Here is a 14,462-nt window from a genome sequence, read left to right on the forward strand (position 1 = left end):
GTTTGAAGACGAATGATTGGTCCAATGCCTTCTTTAAAAAACCCAAGCGACGGAGCAGCCGCAACTTCTGGTGGCAAGCCGTTCCACCGGTTAATTGTTCTCCCGGCCAGGAAATTTAAAGCTAAGACCACCTTTACTGTCAACTCGTGTATCTCACGACGAAATGAAGGGCCGTCCACAGTGCGCACTACACCCAAGTCGAAACCGCGAGTCAAAACGTACATTATAAATGTCTCCTTCTGTCTCTTTTCCTCTCCTCTCCTTCACCCCCTTCCCCCCTCCCCCCGCCCGCTTCCTATAGCCGGTGACGGGTTTGCAATCCTCCTGGGAACCCCCCCTGTTTTTAAGCTGGCCTTTCCCACCCAAATTATGCCTAAGAGCGAAGGAGAAACCGTCCTGCATTGATCAGCTTGTCATATTGATTCTGACCCCCTTGGAAGAACGAAGGACCTGGACCAGCAAGGCCTCACCTTGAGACATGGCTGGAGGCCCCCCACGGCAGGTAAGTCTGTCCTCTGCTCCACCTGGCTTCTGTCCCACTTTGCCTCCTATGGGGCCGACTCTTCAGTGGAACAGGGAGGGAGGGGGGAGAAAGGTTGGTTAAACAATTGCTCCCCAACAAAGACAAGTTACCAACGCGGAAGGCTTTGGGCTTGAGAGGAGGAAGTAAAAAGGAGATTTTTAAATCACTGACCTCCACACACTAAACCATTCTAAATCCTTCCAAATCTTTCTTTTAAAAATTTTTTTAGTAGAAATTATGCCAGTTGGGGAATGAAATCAGGAAAAAAAACAACCCAGGGATGGCCGATGCTGTTATTTGCTTGGTGGCTCAGTGGGTTAGGATGCTGAGCCTGTCAATCAGAAGGTCGGCAGTTTGGCGGGTCGAATCCCGAGTGCCGCGTAACAGAGCGAGCGCCTGTTACTCGTCCCAGCTTCTGCCAACCTAGCAGTTCGAAAGCACGTAAAAATGCAAGTAGAAAAATAGGGACCAGTCCGGTGGGAAGGTAACAGCGTTCCGTGCTCCTTTGACGTCTAGTCATGCCGGCCACATGGCCACGGAGACGTCCTCGGACAAGCGCTGGCTCTTCGGCTTTGAAACGGAGATGAGCTCCGGCCCCTAGAGTTGGAAACGACTAGCACGCATGTGCAGGGGAACCTTTACCTTTACCTTTTAACCCACCCACCCACCCCCAAAGAGGAGGGAAACTGGGGCAGCCCTTGAGCATTCTGGGTCCCTTTTTTCAGGATCCAGTGACCTTTGAGGAGGTGGCCATCTACTTTTCCGCGAAAGAGTGGGAAACGCTGACTGACTGGCAGAGGAGCCTCTACTGGGACGTCATGAAGGACAACTTTGAGGCCCTGGTGTCTCTAGGTAGCTCTTTTTCATTGGGGGTGGGAGAGTGTGGGGGGGTTCCTGGTTAAAAACAACATGCATTCTTTGAAGGATGAACTTTTTCCTGACACTTCAAAGCACAGGTAGTTCTCGACATAGGAGAACCCCAAATTTACGAGACACTTGTTGAGCAAGCTTTGCCCCCATGCACGACTTTTCTCGCCACATTTCTTAAGTGAATCCCTGAGGTTGTTGAATGAGTCACGCGGTCGTTCAGTGAATCTGGCCTCCCCCATGGACTTTGCTTTTCAGGAGGTTGCCAAAGGGGATTCCCCCCCCCCGACCCTAGGGACGTTGCGACCGTCATAAATGCGAGTTGGTTGCCAAGCGTCTGAATTTGAATCACGTGACTAACGGGGGGGGGGGAGGCTGCAAAGATCGTAACTATGGAAAACGGTCATAAGTCACTTTTTTCAGTTTGCCGTTGTAACTTTGAGCAGTCACTAAATGAACTGCTGTAAGTCGAGGACCAACTGTAAATAGGAAAGGAAAGGAAATAACAAGATAATAAGAGATAGCAAAGCCAAATGTGCAGAAAGAAAAGGGAAAAGAAATTCAGAAAAAGATGATCTGGGCCTTGCTCCCTCCCACCACAGACACACACCAAGGAGGGCAGTGAAAGGGCAGGATTCGCCCCCACCTCTCTCTCTCTTTTGGCCCCCAGGTCTAGCTGTGCAGCCCCCCAGCGTCCTCCTGCAGATCGGAGGCCGGGAGAAGCTCTGTGCGGGGAGAGCGCAGTTCCCAAAGTCCAGAGAGGATTCAAAGGACAATTTTGGTGGTACGTCTGAAGCTGCAGATCCCTGAGGATGGTTCCCTTGCCTGGAGGCAGGAGGAGAAATCAAAATGGCGCTTCCAACCGTCTGCAGGGCTGGTTTTTTCAATTGCAGAGAAGTTGACGATTTCTGCGGTGGGAGTGTGAATAATTTGGGGGGGGGCAGGGAAGTGTTGGGGACCGCCAGCTCACAACGGCCTGGTAGAATCAAAGGAGGGGATCTTAGAGGTCACTTAGTTCAACCCCTGGCGATCTTTGACCGCCAAAGGAGAACTTGCCACATTGTGTTAGTAGGATGCCCCCTCCCCATCCCCCACCCCAGTGGCAACTGCAGCCTTGCAACTGGCCATCCCCAGGTGCTTTGTAACGCTCTCCCTTCCCGCGATGGCCATTTCGTGACAACTCCCCTTACTCGGAGTTTGTGCCGAAAGGCGCTCCAAATTACGCCATATTTTTTCTCTCGTACGTCTGCGTAATGCTTTTGTTCGGTCTCTTGTCCCCGCAGGTGGCCAGCCGACCATTAAAGAAGAGCCAGCCCTTGATGAAGGCGACACCGGGCCGCCGTGCTCTCCACCAGCCCGGAAGGGGAGCCAGCACCATGGGTCTCTCTGTGAGCAGTCCGGGTGGATGGGATGCTCCCTCGGGCCTGATTCTGAAGTAAACGGGGATGTGGGGCTCAAGCGGGAGAACCACAGCCTGGTGGGTGAGCAGCCTCTGCCGGTGGAATTTCAGGCTGCACCTCGAGGGGCTGGGGAAAGCGGTTTCCGGCCCCCGAGCGCCACTGCCCCCCAGCCAGGCACCCATGAGGAGATGCTGCTGATCTGCACCCGGTGCCAGAAGTGTTTTCCCGTCCATTCTGCTCTCCACATCGTGATGGTGGTGCCCCGTGGAGCATTGGGGCAGGTGTGCCCTGAATGTGAGCGCGGCCCTGTTAAGAGCCCCCCAACCCCTGCTGAACCCCTAAGCCGAGCCGGGATGTTGCCTTCCTGCTCCTGTGCACACTGCTCCATGCTGAGCGCCCGCCCGAGGGGGGTCCTCAAGGAGGAGAGGCCCTACAAGTGCGGGAAGTGTGACAAGACCTTCCGATACGCCCACGAGTACAGCTGGCACCAGAAGGTGCACGCCGGAGAAAAGACCTACCGGTGCAGCGACTGCGCCAAAGTCTTCCGGCACCAGCAGGAGCTGATGTGGCACCAGCGCACCCACACGGCCGAGTGGCCCCACAAATGTGGCGCCTGTGGGAAGAACTTCCGCTTCAAGCAAGAGCTGGCGTGGCACCTGAAGACCCACTCTGTGGAGCGCCCGTACAAGTGCCCCGAGTGCGAGAAGAGCTTCCGGTACAAGCAGGAGTTCATGTGGCACCAGCGGGCCCACGTGGGCGACCGGCCGTACAAGTGTCCGGAGTGCGAGAAGAGCTTCCGCTTCAAGCAGGAGTTCACCTGGCACCAGAGGAGCCACACTGGAGAGAAGACCTACCGGTGTCCCGGCTGCGAGAAGAGCTTCCGCTACAAGCAGGAGTTCGTCTGGCACCAACGGATTCACACCGGGGAGCAGCCGTACCCCTGCGCCTCCTGCAGCTCCACCTTCACTTGCCGGCAGGAGTACATGCGCCACCAGCGGCTGCACGACGGGGAGAAGCCCTACCAGTGTCCCCACTGTGAAAAGACTTTCCGCCGGGGCTCCACCCTCATCCGGCACCGGCGCGTCCACATGGGCGAAGGGCCCTTCAAATGCCCCCACTGCCAGCGGGCCTTTGGCCAGAGCGCCAATCTCCTCAAGCACCAGCGGACGCACGGCCTGAAGAGCCAGCCGCTGCAGGCCGCCTCAGAGTGGGCGCCCTGCCTGCAGGACACCGTGCCCAGCCTGCTCAGCCTGAAGACGGTCTCAGGGGGGCCCCTGCTCCTGCTCAACCTGCCGGACCCCAACCGTGGGAGGGATCTGGGGGCCAAGCCTGAGGCGTGGGAGCCTCAGATGTGACCTGAATCACGTGGTGGCATTTTGGGGCTGGCATCTCTTCAAGCGTGGGAATGTTGGCCTTGCTAAAGAGTTGGATTGAGTCCACCGTGCGTCAGACCTGCCCCAACTCAGGACCCCAGGAATGGAAGACCCTCGACTCCATTCGGTTGAAGTGATAGGGTTGTTTACTAGCATTTTTTCCCCTACCTTTTCCATCCACAGTCACGCAATCGGAGAATCTGGAGTGTATGATGGTAGGGGAAAAAACAATCATTTTTTCGCAAGATCTCATTTAGATCTTAACGAGCATTCTATTATTGTATTTATTTACAGAAAGCTTTTGTAAAAAAAAATAAAAATAAAAATAATGTTCCGACGACCTGCTCTGCATCCGGCTAAACAACTTTGGAGTTTTATATTTCATTATTGATTGATTGATTGCTTGGTTGATGGATGGATTGCAGTCCTTCTTTTTCTGTGATATACCTGCTGCCAGTTCAGGCCCGTGGTTTAGAGGATAATATCCAGGCCAACAATGGAAAATGCACAATCAGAATTTCGGCCTTCCTTATCGCTGAAATAATTGTCCAAATTTCAGAGTGACATTTTCTTTTCCTTAGGATGTTTAGGCTGCTTTTAGAACTGCAGAATGCAAGAGTTTGGAAGAGATCCTAAAGCATCCACAAAGTCCAGGGTTTCTCAGCTTTGGCAACTTTAATTCCTGCTTGAGCAGGGGGCTGGACTAGAAGACCTCCAAGGTCCCTTTCAGCTTCTATTCTATTCTATTCTATTCTATTCTATTCTATTCTATTCTATTCTATTCTATTCTATTCTATTCTATTCTATTCTATTCTATTCTATTCTATTCTATTCTATTCCAGTCTAGTCTAGTCTAGTCTAGTCTAGTCTATTCTATTCTGCTCTGTTCTATTCTATTCTATTCTATTCTATTCTGTTCTGCTCTAATTCTGTTTTGTTCTGTTCTGTTCTATTCTATTCTGCTCTAATTCTATTCTGTTCTGTTCTGCTCTAATTCTATTCTATTCTATTCTATTCTATTCTATTCTATTCTATTCTATTCTATTCTATTCTATTCTATTCTATTCTGCTCTAATTCTATTCTGTTCTATTCTGCTCTAATTCTATTCTATTCTGTTCTATTCTATTCTATTCTGCTCTAATTCTATTCTGTTCTATTCTGCTCTAATTCTATTCTATTCTGTTCTATTCTATTCTATTCTATTCTGCTCTAATTCTATTCTGTTCTGTTCTGCTCTAATTCTATTCTATTCTATTCTATTCTGTTCTGTTCTGTTCTGTTCTGTTCTATTCTATTCTATTCTGCTCTAATTCTATTCTGTTCTGTTCTGCTCTAATTCTATTCTATTCTATTCTATTCTATTCTATTCTATTCTATTCTATTCTATTCTATTCTATTCTATTCTATTCTATTCTATTCTATTCTATGATGCGGGGATTCCAATTCCCAGAATTTTGGGAGCATTGGATTATCCACCAGAAGGTGGCGCTAAGCCCTTCTTGACCAGAAGGAACCCTTGAAAGGAAGAATCTTCTGTTCCTTATCAGAGATGCAGAAGATCAAAGCTACTTTGGTGTATTTGCATGTTACAAATGCATGTTTCGCATTGCTGGAGCTGGGGTGAGTGAGCCCTCCGTATGATGCAACTGCAGTTTGTCACCCCTGATATATAGAGGTATTTTACACAGACACACACACAAACACACACCCCCCTAATACATACTCTTCTAGGGGTGCTCAGATTGGGAACTAAGAGCCCAGAGGGAGGCTGCAGAGAAATAAAAAGGGAGGGGGCCCGGAAACAATTGCCCATCTTCCCAACCATTAAATCAGTTTGAAAACATTCCTGGGAGATAAGGATTCAATTTTCAAGCTGCCCTCAAGCAGATGAAGGAAACCCTCCCTTGCAACGGCCTTAACTCATGGCGGGAAGGAAAACCTACCACGGTTCCTTAATAAGCATCCATGCAAAGAAAGTTCTCTGGGCACAAATGTTCCCATGGTCAGTTGCGGGGGGGGGGAGACATGGGGACGGCACCACAGTGGCCGAGGATAAAGCAATAGTCCAGGTGGAGCCAAGGAAGGGGCTGCAGGCCACCTCTTCAGTGACAAAACGTGCTCATTGTAACGAAAACTCAACTTTTCCAACATTGTGCGCCAACTTTTCAATTTTTTTATGACATGTCAGAGCTATTTCCAATTCTGGGTGGGGCGTTAAGGGGCTTCCTGTCTGACTTGCCCACTTAATGCTGACCCGGCTCCTTCCCAAAACTTTCTTCCTCCTGTTGTTAAGCTTCTGGGCGAGCAGTTTGGCCAAAGGCCGGTTCAGCCCTTCCTTTCCCGAACAAGCGGCCCATAGTAATCAGCAAGGGGAAGAAGGCTTCGATCAGAAGAGAGCTGGAAGGGAGCCTGGAGGTCTTCTAGTCCAGCCCCCCCCCGCCCAAGCAGGAGACTCTGTACCATTTCAGACAAGTGGCTGTCCAGTCTTTTCTTAAAAATCTCCAGTGATGAAGCAGCCTACAACTTCTTGTGGCGAGCTGTTCCACGGGTTAATTGCTCCTCTCACTGTCAGGAAGTTTCTCCTTAATTCCAGGTTGCTTCTCTCCTTGAAAAGTGAATGAAAGACTCCTTGCGGTACAGCAGAAAGCACATCCATTTTAGTTTCAATTATTTTTGTTAAAGAAGCGCACGGGGACTGCCACCTTTGCAGAACAAATCCTTCGCTTTCCTTACCAGATGCACAGACTCAAAATTCAATCAGGAAATGGTAATAAATTCACAATGAAGTGGTGGTGGTGGGGGGGGGGAAACTCACTGAAAATAGACGTCTGTCTGTATTATGAGTTTGATTTTCTTTATCACTTTTAAAATTAGAAACCTCAGTTACTGCAGGCTCGTGTTTTTCTCTTTTCTTTTCTTTTCTTTTCTTTTCTTTTCTTTTCTTTTCTTTTCTTTTCTTTTCTTTTCTTTTCTTTTCTTTTCTTTTTTCTTTTCCTACTTGGCCAAAGTTAACATCTGGCTCTGAAGATTAGAGGTTATAGTGCATCTTATTTGCTGCTCCAGCCTTCCCGCTTATTTTTACAATGAGACCTGGGTGTTGACTGGGCAGAAGGATCCAAAGGAAACCTGGGTTAAGTGTTTATGCAGGCCTATCCTTTCTTCACCCCCACCCCCCTGCCCCCGGCTACACAATGACAGGAAGCTCAGGGATGGATGTTTGCTTCAAGTATCTAATCTCTCTCTCCCCCCTCCTTCCTCAGTTGGGTCCATTACCCCACCCCCCAAAAAAGCTTGTGCTATCCTTGTGCTATCCCATTTTCTCTCCAAGCCCACCCACTGCCCCTCTTCACACTTGTCTAAGCATTAACATCTTAAAATTACTGGTTCTTTCTATTCCGTTCCTGCCCTCATCCAGAGAAGGACCATGGGGGATGATCAGAGAACTGTAAACCAGCCTCACAAGGTGATGGGAGAACATGGGATGGTCTGTCTTGAGGACTGTTGGCCAAGAGTCAAGCTGGTAGCCTTTCTTCCAGAGGATTTCTGCAGAATGTGGACAAGCTCTATCAAGCCATGAGCAACTTTGGGATTGCAACTTTCATCATCCCCAACAATGTGGCCAAAAGTCAAGGAAGATGAGTCTAGTCCTACATCATCCAGGGACTCTCCTATGTGACATCCTGATGGCATTTGGGAAGCTAATGAAGGCCTCGCTCAGTGTTTCTCGAGAAGAGGTGCAGAATTCAACTCCCAGAATTCCCCAGCCAGCTCTTCAAGTTGTCAAGGTTGGGAAACAACCTAGTCAGTCTCCACAGTTATGTGGCATCCCCCTCATCCTGTCCTAAGTGTGGAGACTAACTAGGTTAATGTTTCTCAACCTTTTACCTCTCCTGGTGGTGTTTTTTTAATTATAAACCCACCCCAAAACCTGTTAAGAGTTGGGTGACCACTAAGTTGCTTAAATATGCTCAAAGCAGCTGTAAAATACAATCGCATAGGTCCTTTATTCTCTAGGGTTGTTGTTGGGTTTTTTTTTTTGCATTTAACAGTGTTCCAAATAATTATAACTTGACAGTCAAAGGTGACATCTTTTAGCGTTTCCCGTACCTGATTTGCAATTATACCTATTATTGCAGTGATGGTAGGGAAGATACAATGCAGGGCTGTTGTTGCTTTAATTAAAAGTTTCTTCTCTAAAGCGCTTACTGTAGGTTGATTGCTCCCAATTGATTGTGACCGGAGGGGTTAGTGGATCTCTTCCTCCTGGCCACTTCATGGATTTTTCTTAATTAAGTTGTGTGGTCTTCTATTCTTGGGATGAATGGGGAAGCTTTAATTGCTACTTTTCTTTTTAGTTCGACTGGTACCATTTCACCATCTTGCTAGGAAAAAAATGCAAAGAATGCAAGAAAGAGAAGTTAAAAATAAAAATAAACAGTAATTAACGTTTCCTTCCTTGTGGGCTACCCAAACTGATTGGCGCAATTAAGAGAGACTTTAAGGTGCTATTCATCACAAACATCCACTTGTGATCCACAGGCAACAATGCAGCAAGAAGAGGAAAAAATTGATGAAGGGTTTGTAAGGCGCTTGAGTAAATAGAGGTTAGCCAGCAATTCTCTCCTGTGGAAGAGGGGGAAAATACTCCTCTCTGACACCTGTGGAATGGCTGCCTGTCCTTCCTGCATTCAGAGCATGGAGGAAAAAAACAACAACATAACTTAATGCATGAAACTGATTGATTTGTGCCATCAATCAGAGCTCTTAGTTCCTTGTCTGTCAGAACACACTTGGCTAATAATTCTATTCTATTCTAGTCTAGTCTAGTCTAGTCTAGTCTAATCTAATCCCATCACCATCCTCTTCTATTTTATTCTATTCTATTCTATTCTATTCTATTCTATTCTATTCTATTCTATTCTATTCTATTCTATTCTAGTCTAGTCTAGTCTAGTCTAGTCTAGTCTAGTCTAGTCTAGTCTAGTCTAATCCCATCACCATCCTCATCTATTCTATTCTATTCTAGTCTAGTCTAGTCTAGTCTAGTCTAGTCTAATCCCATCACCATCCTCATCTGTTCTAGTCTAGTCTAGTCTATTTCTATTCTATTCTGTTCTTCATTTTTCCTGTTCTATTCCTATTCTACTCTACTCTATTCATTACTCTATTCCATTCCATTCCATTCCATTCCATTCCATTCCACACAGGTGGATTTTGTCCAGGATGATCTGTCCCCAGCTTGGTCCTTCAGGACTTCCAATGGTGCCTCTATCATGGCTGTAATTGAGTTTCTCCAACTTTCTTTCCGTCATCTTCTTTTTTCCTTATCCAGCATAATAGACCTTTCAAGAGAATTGAGTCTTTGCATCGATCAGCTGATGGATCGTGTGCTACCAGGTTGGTAGTGGTATTAGTTGGTATTGTTCCTTAGTGACCAGGTAGGTGGACCTTGTTTCCTTTAATTCCAACAACAGGCTGGGAACTACCGGCCCAAGAAATCAACATTTCCCTGCAGACATGATTATTGGAGGGATTTCTACATTCCCAGGATCAGTCCTTTCTATGTTTGGCTTCTTCGCCACAGGGCACATCTGCCAAGATGCTGCTAAAAAAAGGAACGTCTTCTTCTCACGGACCAAATTCAGAAGGGAAAAACAGCCCTGGGAAGCTCCTGTAATACCATTCCCAACCCAAATTTGAAAGTTATTTTGGGGAGGGGGAAAGGATGCTGTGCGAGGCAGTCAGTGCTGATCTGCCTCACCAGGGTACCGCAGCTTGTTAGGGACCAGCCATCATGGGCCGTCCCTCAAACAGCCTGGGTTCACGCTGCACACTAAGCTATGATATGGCTACTTGTCGCTTAGCACAGCGATGGTGAACCTATGACCCCACAGGTTAAAGATGGCAAGCCATGATGGTGTTTAAAGTAACAATAAAGATTCTATTCTATTCTATTCTATTCTATTCTATTCTATTCTATTCTATTCTATTCTATTCTATTCTATTCTATTCTATTCTATTCTTCATCCTTATTCTATTCTATTCTATTCTATTCTATTCTATTCTATTCTATTCTATTCTATTCTATTCTATTCTATTCTATTCTATTCTATTCTATTCTATTCTAGTGTTATTCCATCTCATCTACTTGGGAACAACAGAGCCGAGAGCTTCACTTCTTCTATTCCTCTTGGGGGTTTTCAGATGTTTGGCCATCCTATCTTCCTCTTCCTCCTCCTCCACCATCCTCTTTTCCAGGCTTGTCTTCTTAAGGCTCACCCAGCCCAGCTTCCTCTACCCTCCTCCCTAAAAATCTGAATTTTTTTTCCCAACCCTGTTAACCTCCACGGTCCTTCTCTGAATCTTTTCTGCTTCTTTCTTAAAAGACGAATCCATAAACCAAGGCTTTGAATTTTGTGCGTGTCCTGCAAACCCAGCCTCTTTCTTGCTTTTGTGGTTACCGAAGGGAAAGGAGAAACGTATTCCTGGATCAGGCACGTTCAGCTGAGCGTGCTGTTGTGTGAGCTCAGCCACACGGATTTCTAAACTAGGATCGGGAGCTTCACATGTTGTGCGACTGCCAGCCCTGAGGGGTTTAAATAAATCATAGTACGTGAGATCATGGCTTAACGGGACTGCCTCTCTCCATTCTCTTTTCTCTGCTCCCATTGGGTTCCATAATTCCACAGCAATTTGCCCCAGGGAGAAAGATCTTGGAGGTCCACGGAGTAAAGAGTTCTGCTAAACATCATCACCGTTTGTGTATTTGGAATCAGCCGCTCCACCTTTGGAGACCTTACTGGAAGTTGGAACCAATTTGAAAAAGTGGCCTGTTCCATATCATGCTTGTCAGTTTTATATCTCGGAGTCTGGAGCTTGCAAATTTATCTGGCAGGATCTTTTAATTAGCAGTTGGCTTGTTTAAAAACACACACACACACACACACACACACACACACAAAACCTCTCCTGCAAAATAAACACATTTTTGATCTATTGAATTTCTCTCTTCACAGGACACGCTAGTCTTTCCCCCAAATAAACCTTGCGATGGCTGCCCCACCCCCACCCCCTTTCTACAGGAAGAGAATGGCTGCCTTGCACCACTCTCTCCATTTCAGCCTACTCCGTGTACTGTGTGAATCCGACCGAAGGGTAGTAAAGTGGAAAGAGGTGGGGTTGTGGTTTTTTTTTTTGAGCTTTTCAAAAACAAGTGCAAAGGTGTGTGATGTTTCTCTGGTTTTTTTTTTCAGTGTTTCAGTGAACAATGCATCCCCAAAGGGATCTTAGCTGCTGCTTTCCTCTTTTGCTGGAGCAGATGAGTAAATCTGAAGTCTTTGCAGAATAAAAAGGTAAAGGTAAAGGTTCCCCTGCACATGCGTGCTAGTCGTTTCCAACTCTAGGGGCCGGTGCTCATCTCCGTTTCAAAGCCGAAGAGCCAGTGCTTGTCTGAGGACGTCTCTGTGGTCATGTGGCTGGCATGACTAGACACCAAAGGCGCACGGAACGCTGTTACCTTCCCACTGTAGCGGTCCCTATTTTTCTACTTGCATTTTTACGTGCTTTCGAACTGCTAGGTTGGCAGAAGCTGGGATGCGTAACAGGCGCTCAGGCTAAATTGTCCTTCGTCCTTTCTCCCCTGTCCTACCGGTGGTCCCTGGGAAGAATTAAAAGCCTGACCTCAGCACCTTTACAAGGAAGAGAATGGAGTCCTCAGGCCAGTTGACTAAATTTATCTCTCTGCAGCTGGCCAAGGTGTGTGTGTGTGTGCTTGTTTTTATCCCAGCAAATGCTCCCTGATGCTGGTTTATATTCTCTGCTTCCTTCTTTGCTTTCCACAGAGAGTTGACTAATTGTGGTGCCTTCCTCCTCGTGCCTCATCTTGCTTTCTTCTCCAAAAGTCCTTCATCTCAGCAGGAAGGCAGGTTCCTGTTTGTGTCTGCCAGCCCAGGGAATGGGTGACCTCCTTGCTCTCGGCTCCTTGGTGACCCTGGCGGCGCTCCACCAGAGCAGCCTCCCTTATTTGCAAAACATCCCTTCCCAGGGAACAATAGCCTGGCCAGCCCTGGCCCACCAAGGCCTTCAGGATCAGGAGACGGGGGAGAAGAGAGGGTCAGTTGGGCCATGAAGTGTGTAGAGCATTCTTTGTCAACTTTGGGCAACATTAAGTTAGGTAGACCTCCACTCCCAGAATTCCCCAGCCAGTATGAGGAATAGAGTAGAGTAGAGTAGAGTAGAGTAGAGTAGAGTAGAATATGGGATATGGGATATAGTATATAGAATAGAATAGAATAGAATAGAATAGAATAGAATAGAATAGAATAGAATAGAATAGAATAGAGTAGAGTAGAGTAGAGTAGAGTAGAGTAGAGTAGAGTAGAGTAGAGTAGAATAGAATAGAATAGAATAGAATAGAATAGAATGTAAAATATACAATAGAATTGGAATATAACAGAACAGAGTAGAAATAATAGAATAGAATAGAATATAGAATATAGAATAGAGTGGAATATGGAGAATAGAATAGAATATAGAATATAGAATATAGAATAGAGTGGAATATGGAGAATAGAATAGAATAGAATAGAATAGAATAGAATAGAATAGAATAGAATAGAATAGAATAGAATAGAATAGAATAGAATAGAATAGAATAGTTGGAAGGGACCTTGGAGGTCTTCTAGTCCAACCCGCCCCCCCCCGCTCAGGCAGGAAACCCTATACCATTTCAGACAAATACATTAATATTATGGGAAAGTCAGTTCTGATCGGATGTTAGAAAAACTTTCCTAAAAGGGCATTTGCATTTTGGAACCCGCAACGCTGAGGCCACTTGGATGTATGCAAGTATGCAAGCGTTTCGAGATGCTATAATCTAGGGTCTGAGCTAAATTGGTCTCCATAACCTCAGTCACCCCTTCAAACTTTCGCATTCTGCTATGGATGTAGAGAAATCTCAGCCGTGTCTAAAGGCAGCTTGAACGCACCCATTAAAAGGCAGCTTTAAATCACGGTAATTCGGTAATTCGTAAGCTCAGCTGTCTGGGGCCCAGGCTCTAATGAGAAAGCATAGCCTTTTACCGAAGCAGCGTCTGTGCCAGGCCTCTGGATGCCTGTAAGCGGGCAGCTGTTACGTGGTTAAACTCTAGATCCCTACAAAAGGAGCCTTAATCTGGATCACCCTTTCCATGGACAGCCTCCGCACAAGACACCCAAACCAAGATTTTCACCAGGTCGAGCATCATAAAAACAGTGTGTGTGTGTGTGGGGGGGGGGAATGAATGGATGTCAGGCTGATTCCTCTTTCAAATCAGAGGGCCCCCCCAACCCACAAAGGAAAGCCACAAGATAAGGGGGGGGGAGATTGTATTTTGCAGAGTCACAGACTTCAAAGACGACCCTTTGAATCTTGCCGTTCACTTTCCCTTCCTGAAAGGAAAAGCCAGAAATAGCCCCCCCACCCCCCCACCCCATTCTTCCTGTTTACTATCCAAGATGGATGCAGTCAGGATTTTTCCCGGCTGCTTCAGGTTTGCGGCGTTTCAGGGCTCATCTCTCACATCTCCTCGCAAAGATGCTCTGAGGCTTTCTTTTTATGTCATGTTCCCACCGGGTTGAACCTCCTCCTCCTCCTCCTCCTCCTCCTCCTCCTCCTCTCCTGCCCAGCACTGCCACAGGGACCTTGGAGGTCTTCTAGTCCAACCCGCTGCTCGATGCATTCCAGCGAATTCATCCTAAAGAAACAAAACTTTGACAATCCTAGGGCAAACACTTAACCCATCCACCAACCAAGTAGAAATGGGAGCATTCCTAGAGGAATACACCTCCCCCCCACACCCCCAATTTTGTTTCTACCTCCAATTGGGTTTGAAGAGCCATCTCTTTTCCTTCAGGGAGAGGACATTAGCAGCAAGAATGGCAAAAAGCAAAACAAAACACGGCAGCTTCCACCTGAGTTAAGTGTTAATTAAAATCCGATCACCTTCCTGAATCGAGGCAAGGAACCTGCCTACCCTGGGGGTATTTGTAGAAATTAGAAGATCGTGTGAGGTGGGGGGGGGGTTTCTTCCCCCCTTTAGTGCCCATTGGGGAAAAAAGTAGTAAAATTGCCACACCTGGTTTACAGAGGGAGATTGCTATCAGGTGCTCTCATTGTTAGCTTCCGCAGGTATGAGCATGGTTTCCCTCGAGGGATGGATGGAGGATTCATTTTTGGCAGTACGTGGGGGTCCAAAGGGGCCCTTGGGCAGACAAAGCCGAGCTTGTAATTCCAGGTGTGGCTTACTAAGCTTTTATAA

General features: G+C 46.9%; 1 protein-coding gene across 1 annotated transcript; it reads left to right on the forward strand.

The window, feature by feature from the left end:
• LOC308674626 (uncharacterized protein) lies at nt 1-4,503 on the forward strand. Its single transcript, XM_081339272.1, has 4 exons — nt 1-502; nt 1,249-1,375; nt 2,061-2,174; nt 2,674-4,503. The coding sequence occupies exons 1-4, from the start codon at nt 479-481 to the stop codon at nt 4,143-4,145; spliced, it is 1,737 nt and encodes a 578-aa protein (XP_081195398.1). The 5' UTR covers nt 1-478; the 3' UTR covers nt 4,146-4,503.
• Nucleotides 4,504-14,462: the final 9,959 nt, after the last annotated feature.

This window comes from Vipera berus, assembly GCF_964194415.1.
Source record: "Vipera berus genome assembly, chromosome: 14".
In the NCBI taxonomy this organism is placed as follows: Eukaryota; Metazoa; Chordata; class Lepidosauria; order Squamata; family Viperidae; genus Vipera; species Vipera berus.